The sequence below is a fragment of the Diorhabda carinulata genome, chromosome 5 (genome assembly GCF_026250575.1).
Source record: "Diorhabda carinulata isolate Delta chromosome 5, icDioCari1.1, whole genome shotgun sequence".
NCBI classification, from domain to species: domain Eukaryota; kingdom Metazoa; phylum Arthropoda; class Insecta; order Coleoptera; family Chrysomelidae; genus Diorhabda; species Diorhabda carinulata.
In genome coordinates this window covers 15,507,258-15,528,029 of record NC_079464.1, presented here as the reverse complement: position 1 = coordinate 15,528,029, position 20,772 = coordinate 15,507,258, and the positions used below count along the sequence as shown (strand labels likewise).

The window sequence follows — 20,772 nt, the reverse complement described above, 5'->3', positions numbered from 1 at the left end:
GTAATTTTTCTAGTGATTTTTAATGATGTCAATCAGGTTTCCTAAAATGGTCCTCCTAGTTTAGAAACGGTGCATCATTTTTCATCATTTTTCATTCATTCATCACCCCGATTCTACAAGTTTCCCTTTTTCTTGTGGTTAATAAAGGTCTCCAATCAAGTTAATTTTTACGGTTAATCGATCTTCTTACACTTTTTTCTTTGCATTTTTCTTTATTTTTTTTTATTGATATTGAGTACCTTTAATACTCAATATGTTCAAGACTAATTCAACTTTGAGAGGTCAATTTAATTTATTTAAATGACGTTTTGGAACGAAATTCATTTTCCTGTAGTATTATCTTTAACGAAAAAGTATTTGCCACACCAATGCGAATTTACAGATATAAAAACCACTCTGAAAACCTGCGTTTAAATCTCTTCAACAGGACGAGATGAAAAAATGAGAAGCAAAAAAACTGGAGGTATATTTTCAAGCCTATGCAAGTAAAGAAAGGAAGAGACCGTGTACGGCGTAGTCGACGTTCTCTTAAAATGACCTCAATTCAACACTGGAACTAAGATCACGAATCACGAACTAGTCAACTTAAGAGTGGAGTTGTTTGCCCATTCATTCCACTTATACTGATTGTCTAAAAATATTTACATATCAATATGTTTAATTTAAAATGATCAATTAACGATGATTTGATGATACTTCTATTTGTTTACAAATTGATATCAAATATAGCCTAGAAACTTATAAAACAACCGCAGTTTCGACATCCATTTTTAATTTAACAAATATAAATAATATTTAATTTGATTATAATCTTTGAATTTTATTATATTTATAATAAATTCAGCTACCCTAATCATCCCATATTTCTGTTCTTTCTGTTATATCTAAGGCAGCTCTGGGATCAATAAATATTGAAAACACTCCTTTTAATTTGGTTTCTTACCGTTTCTAGTCCAATTTATATTCTACACTTGAACTTGAACATTTCCCCAGAATTGTAGTGCATAATTTATAATGCTAATTAGAGTTAACTGACCATAATGAAAGGTTATCTATCTGAACCACGACTATCATTTCATCAAACGTCATCCTATACACAACCCCGTCATCAACAAATAAGAAGTGATAAAACAGCTCCAGTGGTTACTTAATTGTGATAAAGATAGAGTCAGCGTGACGTGGCTAGAGCCCTGATCATGAGTCAGTCTTTTTTCAAGCCCCACAAGAGCTCAGAGAAAGGTGAGGAGTGCCTGGACAGTCAGAGGAAGATTTAAGGCAGAAGAGGACAAGTCCACGGAAAACCAGGAAAAATATTAGCGTAGTGTTGCATAAAATAAAACGTGGCGTGTAGAGAAAATGCCTGAAAGTTTTAGACGGTCATTTCAATGGAAGCAAATAACGAGTCGTTTATTGAAACTGGCGTAGTGGAGCGAAGAGATTAATGGCGAACTTCATCCTAATGCAAGTTAATACCCGTACACATACTGCAGTTTCGTACGACAGTATTTATAGTGGAAATTGCCGCTATGAATTGCCCAGTGCGGAGATCAGACTTAAATCCTAACGAGCAGTTATGAGATGAACTTAAGAGCAATGTTCTTGCGAGAAATCCTGCAGCAGTCATGGAATCGGTGCTAATAACGTTGCTCAATGAAGAATGGGATATCAGCAAAAAATAAACTTACTCTATCCATGAAAAAGCGATTTGAAGCTGGAGGGTATACTGAATGGAAACGGAAGAAACTCGACAAAATATTAAGAACAAAAGTGAGGGAGCTAAAAACTGTCGTATAACAAATAATATAAAATAATAAAGAAACTGAAGGTAAAAACAGTGTGAGATTGAACAACGAAATAATAACAGATGACCAGCAAATTTTGCAAGTATGGAACTAGTACTTGTACTTCTAAGAGAATGAAATAATCAATATCAATAAAGGAGATTGAAGAAAGCATTGAAAATTTGAAGATAGGTAAAATGACAAGGCATGTTAGGATATCAGTTGAAATGATACTTATAATATTCAAAGAAGTTTGAAAACGACCATAATCCCCGACGGGTGAAAAAAGTAGTTCTCACTCCAATATAAAAGGAGATACCAAATTATAGAGGCATATAGAGCATTGTTTCCAAAGTATATGAAAATATACTAGAGAAAAAAATAAAAACAATACGGATAAACTAGAAGAAGCCCAAAGTAAGTAAAGTAAAGGACAGTAAACAAGATAATAGTAGTATACATTGCCTTCCTAGACCTATAAAAAGCTTTTGGCAGTGTGAAACTAACACAAATTTATTGTAGCCTGAAACAAAGATATGTACCTAAAAAGCTATTAAACACATTTAAAAGTGTTTGCCAATAAGAAGTGTTTGGTCAGAAAACTGTTCCTTATAATATTCATGGTTGATATAATTAAGAGGCTATCGCCATATCAAAACAACCATATGTTGATTGAAAAATTATGCATGTCTATGCTGTCTACGCGTTTGCTCATTTTGGACCAAAAGCGTATTCGAACGAACATTTCGCAGACCTCATTAAAGCCCTTTAAGTAGAATGAGTTTGATTCTGCGTGGATTCGTAGCTTTAAAGGAAACGTAGATATTCCATTATATTCTTGAAACGAAAAAAAAGTCTAAACAGTAGATTTCAAAAAACGAAACTGCTCTGAAAAAAGCAAGAACGGTTCCATTGACGCGCCTACTCACACTTCGATTATCGTTATGGCTAAAATTGATGAATTTACTTCGAATTGATTAACTGCCCACCATATTCAACAGATCTGAACTCCGGCGACTTGTTAGGTCGGTAATTTTTCAGGCAAGACTCGTACACGTCCAGCATAAAATATATTTTCTTAGAATTCCTTTTTTATGGAAAAATTCTTAATCAGACTGAAGAAAAGTAAAGTGTAATTCATCAAGTAAGTTATGACCATTATCGCAAGTAAAAGTGTCCCAAAGTGAGGTTTCGAGGATGTTTAATCGGTTCCAGAAAACAAAAGCTATTACCAAAAGATGAAGAAATGAAAGATGATCGTTGACTGGAACTTTGCAGCTTGTGAAAATCCTAAGAAGGAGTCTTTTCCATGTTATAAATGTTTCTGTATCGATTTCAACAATAAGGAAAGTTTGTACTGTTAACTTTATATTCAGGCGATTTCTACGGGAAACACCATTATCCTCTGAGCATAATATTAGCCTTGGAATTGGAATACCAACATTGGTGTAAGACAGTAGACGAGATCGAATATGAATAAATCCATTACATCATTGCATCTTTTCGACTTTTATATAGGTTTCAAGTGGTGGTCGACATACTGTCATAATTCCATCCACTTAATTGTTACTGATGACAATGCTAGACCATATCGAGCTGCGGTGGTTGAATAGATGGTTTCCATCATCTACAACTTCCACCCAAGTCAACTGATTTGAAGCCCGTATGGCATGCTTGGGATTAGTTACCAAAAACCATTGACGGTCAGGTACAATATAGGATCTTAGGAATGTTCCACAAGTTTGGACAATCGCGCAAACCAGCTGTTTAATTCTCTGTATTCTTCTGTCTTTCATAATAGGTACAACTCATGTTTTTTCTTCGATATCTGTCTTCATTCTGGCTCTAGGTTATAGTTATTTGGAGTATAATTTTTAGCCTGGAATAAAGAGACGATGATCAGTATTTAGTGTTCAAAATACGCCAAAAGAACATTTTCTTTCAGCGATGACTCACTGCCACACTAATGTGGAAACTTTCCTTTTTTCACTTTTTTTATTAAATAATTTTAATTTAATTTTTAACAATTTATTTTTCCTTCAAATAAACTCATATGAACCTTATGTATCATTTTTCAAATAAATAAGAACAATTTTCATCTGACCAAGATAACAATTACATAATAACCGTGTTCATCTATTGTAAAGACATTCTGTAAGGTGATTGTGTAATTCAAAAGTTGTAGGCTGTAATCTATAACCACACCTGTGCCGTGATTGAGGAAAGGAAAAATCAGTGGCGGCAGGCATTGACGATTATACTGCCACGTTTCCATTTCTGATTTATTTTTCTAAAGAAACTTTCCATATAGATACGTTAAAATTTAGAACTAGTGCAGTAACCCTTCATTCAAAAACACCCTCGACGAAGTTTGAAGAGCATCACAACTTCATTATTTTTCTTGTAGTTTGTGAGCCATCCCTCGATTGCTGCAAAGTTCACAATGCTTACGAGACTGGCTACGAAAAGGGGTTTATAATAAAAATTATTCTACATTCGAATGCTCCCCTTCAATATACTTCATATGTTTTTTTCCATTAATCTAAGCAGTGCTGGATATTTTCTTCGGTGATGACCTTTAGTAGTTCTCTCCCCTTTTCCAATGATTTGCTGGTCTTGAGTAAGCTCAAGCTGTTAAAGCTGTTAAAGTGTTTACAGTATTCTCACAACAAATTTTTACAGTGTATTCTTGATGAAATATGACGAACTATATGTTTAGAATTCATAGAAAAGTAAAAATCAAACTTGTTTGAAAATATATGTACTTCGCTATATAGTGTGTATAATAAAAAACCAATTAAATGGGTTATAAATAGTTTGTTGTACCTATCGTAAAATATTTGTAATTCACTATCGAGCTGCCACTGTAAAATAAGTTGTCTCTGCTTAGAATGGAAACCATGGCAGTCAGTCGTGAGAGTCTAAAAGGCGACTAGATGTCTAACACGAACGGTTTTACCATCTTACTATTTTCTGTTACAACTACATCAAGAATCGTTTGAATTTTCTCGGTCATTAAGATGATTCTATTTGCATATCTTTGTAAACGACATGAAATGTATACAGATATAATGATGATGATATAGGATGATTCAACAAAATCGTACTAAAAAAAAGAACAATTTATTCCTTTAATTTTGAAAATTATTGAATTATCTTGCCGAATTTTGAACTGAATACAAATAAAACCTTGAATGAATTAATAGCGGTTTTACTAAGAAATATTTTGATGGATTATGTGCATATACAGAGTGTTGCGGTAATTGATTCAAAAAATTCAGGAGTGAGTAGATAACATGTAAATAGTGCTGTGACAAAAAAATGTCTCATGCAATCCCTCGTTTCTGAGTTATAGGCATTTAAAGTTGCGAAATCAGAACTTATATTTCACTATATTTTCTAAATTATATATTCACCCATTATGTGTGTTCAGACCATTCTAACTACCATTTACTTTGGAATTGAAGTGTTTTTTTATTATAATTTGTAAATAAACTATTTTCCATTAGGGTTTTTGCTTTGAAATTTCGTTTTCCAGAAAAAAAAACGAATGGGTACAAAAAGGGTTCAATTCACGTCTGGTACCCTCTTTAAACCAAACGCCCTTGCAAGCAGATACATTTTACTCGTCTATTTACGTTTTATAATTTAATATTCAATTGCAGCAAGTTAATGAGGTATAATAATGATTTTTTTCCAAGTTCCAAGTAGCACTGAATGCTTCAATATTTTAACACAGTGGCTATTTATAGTACTTCTGAGAAAATGACTAATTTTACATCACGGCAATAAAAACAGGTAAGTAATAATAAGAAAACAAAACGGTACCACGGCGGGGCCAATAGCCAACAAAAAACACCAAAAATAAAAAGAATCAGAAAAATTTAAAGGTACTAGATACTACCTACTTGCATTCCATCTAGATTGAAAGGGAAGCCGATTTCTCAGGTAAAAAGAAACACCCATGAATTTAACCTCAGATTCCATTTCAAATTCTACAGGTATATAATTAACCCACTGTCTAGACGTTCCTATAGTAATGAAGTAAAAACGACTTGAGTCATTCAAACAAAAAGCGTTTCTCGATCTTTGGACAATCGGGAGTTTCTTTCGATTAAAGATTCAATTTCATACTAAATATTAGAATAAAACAAGTAGAAACGTGGGAATTGTGGTCCGAAAGAATAAATACCTTAATACCGAAGAAAACGAATTATCATGAAATCACGTATCGATTTTATGATATTGAATAAAGCAATTTAAGATATAAACGATAGATTACGAAATGATATATGAAAGCGGTAAAAATAACCATTGATACGTTATAAAAAACTATTACCATAATTATAAATCAGGCGTCCATATTTTAACTGCTTATACAGGGTGTTCCGAGACTTTATGCAAAAATTCAGAAGTGAGTAGATGACATGAATACAACACAAAAAAAAATTTCAAGGAAATCGGGCGTATGCAACCTAAACTAAATAATTACCAAAATTTCTCATACATACCTAGACAAGTTGCGAAAACAAAACTTTATTTGTTTAAAACTATATTTTAGTATATTTTTTAAATTATACATTCGAATAGGTATTATGAATTTTTAATTGGTAGTTATGTATGCCCACGTAGTATGTTTCACTGAATAAATAATTCTACACTACTATCTAAAGACCAGTGGCGGATCATGCCCAACAGTTGACAAATAACAAATAACTTTTACGGGGACAACCTGTACAATATAAAGATAACAAAAATGAAATTTTCAATGGATTTTTTAACAAAAAGGTACTCTTTGCCCTACTCGGTAAAATTTATGGTTTAGGAGATATGTCGATTTTTAGATCGTTGTACATGCCAAGAAAACCGTTTGTCATAAAGAGAAATTCTGAAATTGTAATTATTTATTGAAAATACTTACGTACACATCATGCTATGTATTTGGTACTTTAATTTGTCATTGCTATTTAGTTCTATCATTTTTATAATCCTTGTTTATTAAGACGAAAAGAACAGATTAAAAATATTAAAAATTAACTACAAAGCTGGCAAAAGTTGATTCAAAAACATTGTTTTTAAAAATGGTGACCGTTTTTTCTTTTTTTTTTTGTTGAATCTATTAGTTATTATGAAATTCACTATATTTTCAATTAATGATAAATAAGCCTTAACGTTGTTTCTTGGATACTGATAAATATTTTTGTTTCTTAATCAATATATCGTTTATTATTTCTAACAGATTTTTATGTCACCCTGTACAGAAATGGTTTCCACTAACCTCGTATATACATGCCTTTAACCGAAAAAGTCTTATTTATTGAAATAAAAAAGAGTCCTAATACTTTCTATCTTAATTTAAAAAATTCTTTGTTCAAAGTTCAAGGTTAACTTTATTTAATTGTACATAAACTGCGGCTGTATAAATAGCGGATGAAGCCACTTAAATATTCGTTGTTTGAACATTGTTTCAGTAACAGTTATTTAATAGAAACAATAATAACAGTGCAAGTGGTTATTTATATTTCTGTTTTGATATTGCCTCATCGAGTCGGCGCCAAATCTGTTCAAATAAAAATTAACAATTACGATTATCTTAAAATAACAAAATTTAAACTTTGATCTGTCTCAACGTTTCTAAAACTGAAGTTTTATCATATAAAAACACACTGCTGCCATTTTTATTCAATAACACCACCATTGACGTCATTGAATCTGTAAAATTCTTGAGGCTTGTTGTGGACAATTCCTCCTGTTTTGCGCTGAGATCAGTTGAACAAAGAACTGAACTTATCCACCTCTTTAACTCAATTTGAGCGAATATTCAAACTACAAAAGAAAGCGGCTAGATATTTACTCGAACTAAAACGCAGGCAGGGACTTCTTTAAAAAACTAAAAATTCTGATTCTTCCTTTCGTAATTAATCTTTGAATCCGTTTGCCTCGTAAACACGCTTCTCCAATTTCAGAAAGGTCTTTGCACGGCTATCCACTTAGGAACTCGACCTTTACCTATCTAGATACTCCACGTTCAAAATAAGCTAAGTGCTCAATATTTCACAATGCAAAAAAATGCACAATCACTTGCCAATTGAAATCAAATCGATATATATAATCTTTTTCCAGATATATTAGCAATTATAGAAACAAGTGAAAATTGAACTAGACAAATACCAATTATTACAAACGATTTTTGGTTAGTTCGAAGATATTTACTACAGGTTTCATAATCCCATCCTAACTGACACTCTAACTAAAGGTTCCTTAAGATTAAAGCACCCTTCAATTTAGTTGTTGAAGTGACGTGGTCCTATAATCGATTTGTAACGTTTTCTCAAGAAAAGGCTTCTTCAAGACGTTAAAAGGGGTTCATAATACTCTGTCCCTTTCCAATACGTATCGCTTGAAAAAGAAACAAAATAAAACGTAGAAGTGAGCCTATTCTGTCGCTAACATTCCTTTGAAGAAATTTTGGGGCTTCGATATCAAAACGATCGATGCACCTCAGCTCTAAAACGTAAACTTGATGAATTTTTCGTCTTCGTATGAGCTTGAACTTAACCCCTGGGTCAATTTAAAATTCAAACAGCCTACGTTTGCAACTAAAGAAGACATTTAAGTGCAACATTTCTGACTTTACCTTTAAATTCAAAATCAAAGATTCATTCAACCAAACTATTATCAAGTAGCGACAATCTTATCTTTGCGTACTGAAAAGTAAACAGCTTGTCCAGGTCAATTACAATATTTAATTTTCAGAATCAGTGAATCATTTGAAAGTATAGATAAAGAACAACATTATACAAATTTATTTTTTGGAAATTTCACAAAATAAGCACCTATTACTTCTTTATTTGTCTAAAATCGCTGGCCATGACCAATCAGCAGCTCTGAAGGAGAAATTAAAAAAAAACAAATGAAAAACGGAATTTTAAATCAATGCTTTTTATTATTATTACTCCCAATTGAAATTTCTACTCCTCTTCTGATAATATTCATGGCTATAGTCTATTTCAGAAGGGTATAGAGTAATAAAATGGGGAATTCCGTCTAGTCTGGCTCAATTTCGGTGTCGGCTATAGGTGTAGGTCTTGAAATAGTATTGTTTATAATAATAAAATTTCAAGTAATTGCGTAAGAGAATTGGGAAAGTATGTTTTCTGGCCTGAAGTGTCAATATCAAAATATTGTGTAAGGATTACTTAGGTAGTATACAATTACGTTTTGCGTTTAACAAGTACCGTTTAACCTTCTATTAGTGCCTCTGCCTACTTTCAACCCTATTTCAGATTTGGCTTCCCTTTTACGATTATCCTATCGGCACGCCTTTGGCACACTATTTTCAGTGTTTGTGAATGGATAACAATAGGCTAAACCCGTAAATTGACCCTAACCCGGGTGGTACTTCCTGCACTTGATAAAAAGAAAGAATTTTGCAATGAAATCAATGCAAAACTATGAAAGTGGCTTAAATATTCGTTGGGTCACTTTGTGGTCCCTTTGCATACCTAATGAGATTTTATTACTCTATACCTTTCTGAAATAAACTATGGTAGAATAACTTCAAATCACTTCTCCTTTAATTTCAATCTATAGAATTAATTAAGAGTATTTTGAATTTCTTTACAAGAGGTTTTCTACCACACGTTTCGATACATTTATTATCACAGAATAACGCGAAATCAACTATATTTAAGTCCTTTACACTCGATTTATTTTCACCTGAAAACAATTGTTACAGATTTGGCAGCCATTAGACGGCTTCTAGATGCCGAAAATTCCACATCTGGCACGTGTCCAAGTTGCGAGATGCCTTTCGACAAAGGCAAAAAGAGAAGACTAATAGACAATTGCGGCCATGAAAGATGCTATTCCTGTATGTTCACCAATGAGTCATGCCCACTCTGCATGGGCAACGGAGATAGAACGGAAAACGGTAAGACTTTAAAATAAACCTCGAGATTACTGGAAAATTAATTCCACATAAGTTCGTCGAGTAGATAAAGACTACGAATTGTGAATTTGTAAATAGTTGTTGGATTCTTTTAGTTTAATAATTAGTATTATTCACATTTTTTTAGTTCGTTTCGCACATAATCAAATATGATCAATGAATAAACTAAAAAATATTCCCGTACTATAATACAGTGTGAGCCATAAATGTTTCCACTTTTGGAATTGTCATGGAAAACATATTAGATTCTTCCAATTGTATATTTGAAATAAAGAATTTGAATGAAAAATTATTTCTTGAAAATAATATAATTCAAATCGCTACTATCTCGCCCCTGGAATTTCTCATACATAGCCATTAGATTGTCGAAATTCATTGACATTTAGTGCAGGGAATTTTTTCAATTTTCTTCTGTATATTATTTTTGGTTTATTCGCGTAGAAAATCCAATAAAAAGAAATCAGCTGAAGATAGGTATAGACTACGGGAAGGCCTTGCAATAACTTTTACGCGAGATCAATTTGTTTGACAACATTTCTTTAACCGCAGGTGAATTCTCTTTCCATGTATGACAAGTTGCGCCATCTTTATGTACCTAAATTTTATTGTTATAATTCTTAAAATAATGTTACTTTTGGAGAATGTAAATAAAAAAATTAAATTCATAGTAATATATTTTGTATTTTCAGATGGAACGCTGAGACCTAATTTGGGATGTGCCCCATTGAGAGGATCCGTTATTAGTCTCCAAGGAGAAGTACCTTCAAGTCAACTAGAAAAAACGGAAAAAGTTCAATCGAGGAACAAAGTTAAAACTAACGGTTATTTTAACTTACTTTCGCAAGTTAGTATATAGATGAATCATATTATTTAATTTCCATTAATTGGAAATGTTCTAATTGATGAATTTTAAGCTCATAAAAATGAAATTTGACCCAAATCACTTAGGTAAATTTTTTTTGCCACACTTACCCTAGAAAACCCCGAACAACCGAGAGAACGAATAAACAAGGTTAATACAGATTCTAAATAAGTTGTCTCGCAGAAAAAGAAGATTTTTACTTCGATTTTAGTCGTGTGACCCATTTTTTGTTTAAATATAGATTCTAATAATTAATGTAATATACTTCAAGAGCAATAAAATCATTCCAATGCTTCTATAACTTTTACCTCAAAATAGGCTTCAGTTTCAACAATTTGTCTTACATTTCAGCCGAAGTTATTACTGGCGAACATTTTTTTAAGATTATTGAATAGCCAGTAATCACTTGGGGCCAGATCTGGAATATACGGTGGATGAGGAAGCAATTAGAAGTGTTATTAGTTCAATTTAACCATCGTTGCCATCGACTTGTGACCCAGTGTATTGTCTTGATGACAATGGTTTTTTCTTTTACATATGACGTCGTTTTTCCTTTTTCCTTTTTCCTCTTTGCATTCAAATAATTCAACAACTCTATGTGTAGTATTCGTTATTGATTGTATCTTCCATTTGGAGGCAGTCCATGATCAATATTCCATGCTCATCCCAAAATAGTGAAACCATAAACTTCTCAGCTGACTGTTGTGCCATTGGACGCTTCGGACGTGTAAACATGGCCAAACACTGCTCCGAATCATCAACACGTTGTTTTTGATCGACTGTGAGTAAACGCGGCACCCACTTTGAAAAAAGATTTCTCATGGTCAAGCTCAAGCATAATTGTAAACACACTGTCTTAGGGCTTCGGCTATCTCTCGCAATTTTAATTTACGATTAGATATAACAAAATTGTGGACTTTTATGATGTTTTCTGGAATAACCACCTCAAGGTCAAGGACGTTCATCTTCATCGGTGTCTGTACGACCACGCTTAAATTCAGCAAATCAATAACAAATGGTTTTTTTAGGTGGAATAGAGTCCGGATAACATTTTAAAGCCATTATTGAGCTTGTAATGTACATACGAAATTGTTTTGAAAATAACAAATTGTCTGTCACTTTTTGCTGACTAATCGAAATGTCATGAAATTTTACTATAGATTTGAGAAAGGTGGCGCCATCTGTGTGTCAGTCACACGACTTATTTAGTGATGTATTATATATAAAAAGTACTTACAAAAGCTTGACCAAAACGATAATTATCACAAACTTTGTTAAAATTTTTTTTCTTCGGCTGTCTTCTTCTTAGGCTCCTTTAATAAAATATGAAGAAACTTCAAAGCTACAAAAAATAAAGCTTAAAGAACGACCTTTCAGGATGAGTGCATGGAGACACCTTTATAAATGATTGCGGTATTCGTGAATTGAATATTGAATTGATGTTCATGTTGAAGCGAGTAAAGGACGCAAGCAGATATAATTTCTGGAAGTTTCATGATTTGCCCTATACTCTATCATTATTGAACAATTGCGCTACAGAAAAGTTTGCGCTCGCTGGGTGACAATGATGTTTATTGAGAACTACAAAACTCGCCGAATGAATACAGCTTAGAAGTTGCTTAACTGTTGCAATGCTGATAGAGAAGATGTTTTGTAATCCATTATGTCAGGTGATGTGACATAAATTCTCCACAAAATTCGAACAAACCTTCAACAGACGTGAGTTAATGGCAACTGTTCTTTGGGACCAAAAGGTGTGTTGCTTATGGACTTTATGTAACTCGGAACAAGGATTGATGCGGGTTCATATTGTAAGACTTTGCGACACTAACGAATAGCTACTCAAAAGAAACGATTAACGACAATGCTCGTCCCCACAACGTTCGTGTAATCCAACGACTATATAGGAAATTTCAACATACACCATAAAGTCCAGACCTCTCACCGCGAGTATCATCTTTTCTTTGGAATGAAGCAGTTGCTTGGGAGCGGAGCTTCCAAACTGACTCAAACTCAAAGAAACCATTACAAGTTATTTTCAATCATTGACGCTTACATTGTATGAAGAGGGTAATGCAAAGTCTTAATCGCCAAGGTGATTATGTAGAGATTTAAGTTTGATTGTACATATTTTCAACCCCACAATTACCTTTTAGTTTACAAAGTTTATAAGTATGAAACCTGGAGTTAAACCAGACCTTATCTATTCATATTTCTAATATTTTCATTCTTATTTGTGTTTCACATAGAGCCGTCATGATTTGTTAACGTCCAGCATAGAAGTAGGCCATCCGGAAAAGTTGCCAAAGACCCGACCTTCCAATTTGCGACATAGGCCGCCAGATCAAAGTATTATGACTCAAAGTTGTCCTACGCCTCCCCAAGCCAGGAAAAAATTTTACCTTGGTGCTAAAGGATTGAAAAGTCCTCTATTAAGTAGGAGTAGACAACAAGACTCAGCGGTATCAGGTAACTTATTTTAAATGAAATATAGTTTTAATTATGTAAATTGTGTTTCACAACATTTCATGTGAATCCGATAGAACTTACGTAAGATTCTATGGAAAATTTCATAGTATTACTTGTACAAATATTGTTAGTCACGCTAAAGTATTTTTCAACATAAAATACTTTCAACTTTATTCACTAGATATTGTAAGATGCATAATTTCTAGCTCCAATCAATTGGGTCTAGCTGATAACCAACTTGGTAACAAACCCGTGAAAGATGTTGATGATGAACAGCAATTGTTATCGATTTTAATGATACTCATATCGATACTTATCTAATCAAGAAGGTTTTTGTCGTTTCGTAGATTTACAAAAAAGCAACTTTCGTTGGTGATATAGGACAGGCCTTTGACAGAGTGTGATAGCATGGACTGCTATACAAAATTGAAAGAACCATTTTCCCAAAGTATTACCTACTTATAAAATCTTTTCTACTAATTGCTTAGGCTAGAAAACACAAAAAAAAAACTGAAAAAAAATCGATCAATAGACTTTGTATTAGAGATTACACCACTGGATGTAATCTGGTCATCTAGACATTCTAGATGGTATATTATCTAGCAATCGAAAGCAAATTAACTCAAGGAAATAAATATTCTCATTGTTGATGAAAGTTTATTATAAAGAAAATTTTCTCGCCATGATCAGTTGAAATCTAATTATCTACTCGCTGCATCGAAGCACCGAGAGTTTGGCCGATCGTATAATTGGGCCTTTATAGTCCTTCGAGTAAAAATTAGATAAAACATCCTTATCCAGTTTAAATCGCATTTCACTATTCTTATTCAATAGCAATACCTCGTATTTCGTCATAAAAGCAAATTTTAATTTATATTCATTACAAATATTTTTGTCTTGTACTTATTGATAATTTCTATAGCTGGAATGACATCATCGACGACGTCAACAGAAGGAAAACATTGGCCCAGCGTGATTTTAGGAAAAATACGTTCGCTGTGGAATGCGGGCTCCAAAAGTGCCAATACAGGCCTTAATCAACTTTTAAGAGGCAGGAATTAGCTTGCTTGTGTTTTTGTTTTGTTTGTAGCATGCTTTTTGCCAGATTATTGTACACAGTATTATATTATTTAGCACTATTTTCAGTTATTTTTTCTTAATTTTATTCTAAGTACTTATAATTACATCATTTGTCAATAACTATCTCCAAATTTGATGTGTTCAATTTGTACGATCCGTTGTTGTGGATCTTCACTTTTGATATCTCCCACGAAAAAAGTTAATCTTTCGGACAATTTACCCTAAAATATTGCTTGAAATTAGCTTTTAATTGATAAGTTGCAAATATAGTGAGAGTACAAAATAAGCAGTACCCCACATCTGAGTTTGTCACCCAGAATATTGGCAAGTGTTTGTGCATTTTTTGCATTGTAAAATATTGAGCCCTCAACTAATTCTGAACGTGGAGTAGGTAGGTAAAAGTCATGCTCCACGTCCCTAAAGGTATAGCAACGACTTTTTTGAAATTGGAGAAGCATGCTTACGAATTAGGCAAATGTACTTTTGTAGTTGTAAATACGCTCAAATTGAGTCGCATCACACGTATCCCAGAAAGGATGCGACTCAATAAGACTTTTAAGGAGGTGGATAAGTTCAGTTCTTCGTTCAACTGATCTCAGCGCAAAACAGGAGAAACTTAATTTTCAAGAAATTGTTCACAACAAGCCCTAAACTTAACTAAAACTTTGGTATCATTCATAGTAAACTCGATTTTTGAACAAAATTTTGAATACTAAGAAGCTATAAAATTTATATATTAATCACTTTTAGTCACAAAGAACAATAAATATCTCTATATAAAAAAATAACACAAAGAAGCTTCAAAAATGAATATTTTATTGTTAATCTGTGTAAGTAGGAAGTTTCTCGCATTAGACACCAAATGTACCTAACCATAATTTTCCTCATTACTTTGTCTTTGATAACGTTATTTAAAATTCATCGCGTATTGGTTATAAAGAGTTTTTGTTCTTCTGAACACGAAATTATCGTTAAACTGATCTAATTGAGCTTAAGTACTTTAAGGGAAATTCTGTAACCCATAAATCTGTAATCAGCAATCATATTAGAAATGAGCTCTTTATAATTTGTTGCTTTTTATTGCCAAGGAGGCTACTGAAAAACTACCCTATCACTATTCTTCATACTTTGAAGTTCAAAGCACAATTTTATGCAATGATAATTTTATTTGAGAAGACTGCTTTCAAAAGCCACTCAGAAGGTTCACTCACATTCTTGAGCAAATTCCGCTATTGCAGCTTGTTTTGCTTCAAGTTTAAGATGTGGTTTAACAGACACTGATTCAAATAAGAATTTGTAGCATCAGCTACCATTAGACATTTGTGAAAGCGGTAACTGTAGATCTGGATACTGAATCTTTGTGGATGTTTTGCCAACCTGAAGCTTGCCTGGTTTAACTTAACAAAACTAGCAATTAGCAGTAGCACAAAAAAATCAATTTTATCTACTATTTACGTAGTCCGAATGCACTATGGTCTTCACTTTTTTTTAATTTTGAATAGGTATAGTTGAAAATATTATTTTTCATTCTAATTTCTTTGTTTAACAATTTTCTTAATTATCTATTCATGGAAATTTTTTATTTTTGTTTTTGCTTTCTGAAAATAGCTAAGTATCTAACTTTTCATAGGATTTTTATTAACTTTCTTATATATTTTAATGTTCTTTGTGATAACTTATAAAATAATGAAATAACATGTACAAAATTGACGTTTCGGTCTTTATCAAAAAATGACTTCTTTTAATTGAAAATTAAAATTAATCTTGATCGAAAATTATTGCATTAGTAATGCATTTCTTCGTATAAAACTTACGAATTAGATTCAAAATGATATTGCATTAAAAATAATTTTATTTTTTCTGTTAAATAGAACTAAGCAGAAAAAAACTAAAAATTAAAAACAAAAAACAATCCAGTGACCATTACTTTTGTATAATTGAAGTAATTATAAGTACTTTAGTTTTATACTAATTAGAGCTATCAGCACTAATTTCATTATTCGAACCCCCCAGAAAATTGTTTATAATTTAGTATTAAAAAAGAAGCAAATAACTGAAATATTACATAAAAATAGCATTTCAAAGTTTCATAATTTATATTTATTAATTTATTTTATTAAAGTAATGAGTAGATGATATCTAATAACTTGTATTTATACCGAAAGAAAATGAGGATTCCGTCGTATCAACCATATCAATGATACGAGAAACCCAAACTCTAAAGACCCGAAACTACGAATTATTTTTCAATATATTTTTCATATTTCCCTACAATTTCCATTTCTAAGTCACTTCAAAAATATACTGCATCTTTAGAGCAAAATGTTCTTACATTGTTAAATCTTTTACCTCTTAACTCGGCCTTTAGCTTAGCGAAGAAAAAAATATTCGGATGGAGCCAGATCAGGGTATACAGTGGGTGTTCAGTCTCTTCGAAACCACATTCGTGTACTGTAGCCTTGTAAGGACTATGGAATGGAGCATTGTCATGAATTAAGCGCAAACCTCGGCAGCTTTATTCCTTAAACTCAACCAAAAGGATACTCTGGCAGTCCCAAAATATCCATCACTATTTTGGTGCTTTGTATAACCTTTGCTTTTTGGCAAGTGCTTTCCTTTTCAATGCCACTCAATAGTATCTCTTTAGAATATTGGATCATAGCTTCGTCACCGGTTATAATTGATCGGATTAAAACTTCTTAGTCCTCGCAGAAAAGCTCAAAACATTATACTCGTCGCTGCTTTTGTACTGCACTGAGAATTCGAGGCATCAACCTAGCACTCATTTTTTTCATAGATGAATGCTCATTTAGGATCCTTAAAACACTTGTTTTGAAAATGCTGGTCTATGCTGCATATTTTTTGTTTTTAGGCGCCAGCCACTTAGAACAATTTCCTCTACTTATTTATTGTTTTATTGGTCATTTTCTAATGATTCTCATCCCCAGCGAAGCAACTTTTTATTGTTGAAAATGATGAACAAAAGTCACCGTTAACTGCCTCCATTTTGTTTTGAATTTGTATTGGTGGTAATTCCTCTTTAGTCAAAAATTTATAACAGCTCTACAATGTGAGATTATTTCAAAACAACTTGACTAAGGGGTCGTTCGAGTTTACTGTGATTAAATGATTCAAAGCAGCGAGTTGAAACTTTATGTAAAGCTTTTTGAGATTTGTTACTAACGCGTGCATAAATATTTTTGCGAACGCACTCTATTTACTATATGGGGCTAAAAACTCCTCCCTCACTTGAAACGTGAGTAACTCGAAAACTATAAGAAATTCGAAAAAAACTGCAGTAACGAAAAATGTAGAGTATAAAATTCTCTACAAATAAGTATCCTAAGTATTTCTTTCTAACTTCTAACCTCAAAATTTTCTCTTTAAAATGGCTTTATATACTCAAAAATATTTTGAATCGCGAATAACTCGTAAAAATGTGCAGCACAAAATTCTCTACAGATTGGTCTATAACCTCAAAATTTTCACCATAAAATGGGTTCATATACTCAAAAATATTTTGAATTTGAATACACAACATTCTGTACAAAAAAGGTTTACATTTTTCCTAGCCTCAAAATTTCCATTAAAAAATGGGTTTGAACGCTCAAAAATATTTTGAATCGCGAATAACTCGAAAACTATGAGGGTTTGTAAACAAAGTACTAGGACAAAAAATGTGGAGTACAAAATTCGGTACAAAAAAGATTACACTTTTTTCCTAACCTTAAAATTTCCATTAAACGCTCCATTGAACGCTCAAAAATATTTTGAATCGCGAATAACTTGAAAACTACATAGAATACGAAAAAAAGTGCCGGAGCCAAAACTGTAGAGCACAAAATGAGTACCCACATTTTTGTGAAAGAGGAACTATTAAGAAGTCTGTGAATATTGAAATAATAATAAAACGAGGATTAAGATAGTGTCGAAAATTATACTAACTTACCCGAATAGAAGATAGAAATCTTAACCATCATAATGCATTTTTTAAAAACGAAGTTGTTTCCCAAGAATTAGAGCAGTCTCAATGTGCGCGTGGAACAAATTGAGTTGAATTAGCACTAGCGGGAATCCGGCAAGATTTACATAGAAATAGTGATTCCAATGAAAAAATTACTGGAGACCTTTTTTGTAGAAAATTTTCTGCTCTACATTTTTTGTTCGAACAGATTTTTTCGAATTCCTCTTAGTTTTCGAGTTATGTGCGTTATAAAAATTTTTTCAGTTATAAGTTCCAAATATTTGAAAACCCGTGATAAAAGTTGCTAGGCTTATTCAGTTACCGAAAACCTCTGAGAATCTAGAAAATTAGTAGCGCCCAATTTAATTTCGGACTTAATCCTATTTTATCTGTACTACTTCCAGAGATTATTATCGATTTGAAGGTAGTAAATCAGGACGAACTATACTTTGAATAATTATTCAAGGTATATAATTTCTAAAATCTATTTAAACATCCACTTATCTTATAATAATAACTAAATATTTTGCTTCTTTTTCAATAATAAAAATATTAATTATCTAACCAAACAGCGGTTTCCAAATAATTCAAATGCACTGTTAAAATTAGTTTATTACGTTATTTATATACGGAAAATGAGTAGTTGGTTTACATCGAACAATTTTTTTGAATAAAATAATTAAATGCGTCTACTTGACAAATTTCATTTGGGAACCTCTGATATACATAAAACAATAACTGGTATTTGTTTATAATTATTTTCTTTTCCATATTTTAGACGACGAAACATCGAATCCGAAACCTGTTTTAAAAAAAACCTCCGAAAACGACATGTACATGCGTCTTGGGCTACTCCTTGGTGATTCCGCTAGACGATCGAAGAAAACTCAAGAAGCTAACCATGAATCGTGTTCGTCATTAGCTAGTTATGAAGCTTCAACGATGCTATCTGCAAATACAAGTCCGGTATCAACTTTAACCGGAAGCAGCGAAGACCAGCATAGGACGAATCCAAGTTCAGATAGTGTCGCTTCTTTGATGTCTCTTTCTTTATCTGGACAAAGCACCAGCTCGAGTCCTCTTAGTAGACGACATAGTGTAACTCGTAAGTAAAATATACTATCTAAGTAGACACATTATCATTAAATAAAATAAAAACTTTTCGGAAACTATGATTGGGTTAAACCGATCATGATCTGAATGTTCGGAAATTAACCTGAATAACGTTCATAGTTGTTCGAGGCACGAATACGATTTCCGTGGCACCTGGATTTGACTATATTATTTTGTAAATCAACCCAAAATAAGTCGAAAATGAAGAATAAAATTTTTGGATATCTCGCTTCGTTTACGAGAGATCGATACTTGAGATTGGAAAATTTTATTTTTATTTAATATTTGTATATATCAACCTAACCTAACCTTCTCCTGGTGCACTTTGAGTATAAAAAGTTCAAAAATCGTGAATTTATATAGCCGAAATCATCTAAAAAAAATTTTTTTATATGGGAGGCTTCGCCCCCTCGTCCCCACGGGGACCTCGCCCCTTGACCCCACCAGGTCTACCGGACCCTGGTCTGCCCAAAAGCTACAGACCGCGACGAACGGGTGAGTTTAGAGAGGGTAGATTGGGGGCGGATAAATTCTGAGCGGGTAGATTTGGAACGTTTAAAAATAGAATATATGATGCAAAAATAATTGCAATGAAAAACAAGCAAAAATTCTTTATGAAAAACATCAAATTATTCATGTATTTATCGTATGTTAAGTTATATTCATCACAGAGTGTATGTGGAGTATAATTGTGGAGTATCAGGATATAAAAAATTAAATAAAAAATCTTTAGTTTTTGAATTACAAGATTCATATTGAATTTGAAGTGATAAAATATTCATTTGAAACGAAATATTGTACACCATCTGTTCAATAATGCGAATTTTGAACTAACGTTTGATTATAACTTTAAGTATCGATATCTCGAAAACGAAGTGAGTTATCAAAAAATTGTGGATCGGTGGGTAAATGCGATTAGCTAACGGGTTGTTACCAACCAACTAGTGGAAGATAGTTCCGAGATGTGAAGATTAAAGCACTATAGACCAACAGATCTTAAATAAATTAACATTAATTAACATGGGGTGAACGATTAGTTTAATACTTAACCCAAAATTCTAGATTATACATGGTATCCCACGACGAGTTAAAATTATCTGTATATGGCAAAATACTTTTAGTAAAATTATGAAAATTTCGGATTTTCGGGTTTTCGGATAGGGTCTTACTAACTAAAATATTTTCAAAGATGGCCGACTTTCGATTCTATCGGGAGTCGACTGTAACTTTGTTATTTAAAATGAAATTTGCATACTTTTTGAGTTATTGATTTTTTTTGTAAAAAATTTGACCGTTGTAAATTGTTTTCTTACGAAGATACCCTTAATGATATGAAAATGGTTTCTATTCGGTTGCTCTTAGCATAGACAGACGTATTCGAATCTATGTTGAAAAATTTTTCATTTTATACATGGTGTGTATAAAAGCTGTTCAAATTTTAACTTTATAAATATCAAATTTCTTTATGTTTTCATATAAAACCACCCGGTTTTTTCTATTTTAATGCATTCAGTAGTGAAAATTAAAGCAAATTTATGTATATTTTCCTATA

General features: G+C 32.4%; 1 protein-coding gene across 5 annotated transcripts in view; it reads left to right on the top strand.

The window, feature by feature from the left end:
• The window catches only part of LOC130893897 (protein TANC2), a 138,219-nt gene that overhangs the window by 101,876 nt on the left and 15,571 nt on the right, over positions 1-20,772 (top strand). For 3 of the 5 annotated variants that reach the window (XM_057800338.1, XM_057800340.1, XM_057800341.1), the window contains exons 3-6: positions 9,520-9,714; positions 10,422-10,576; positions 12,844-13,063; positions 18,886-19,212. In XM_057800338.1, the coding sequence (XP_057656321.1) occupies positions 9,520-9,714; positions 10,422-10,576; positions 12,844-13,063; positions 18,886-19,212 (897 nt within the window). Of the gene's footprint in view, positions 1-9,519; positions 9,715-10,421; positions 10,577-12,843; positions 13,064-13,985; positions 14,115-18,885; positions 19,213-20,772 lie in introns of all 5 variants that reach the window. The other 2 variants (XM_057800337.1, XM_057800339.1) reach the window with 1 other exon arrangement.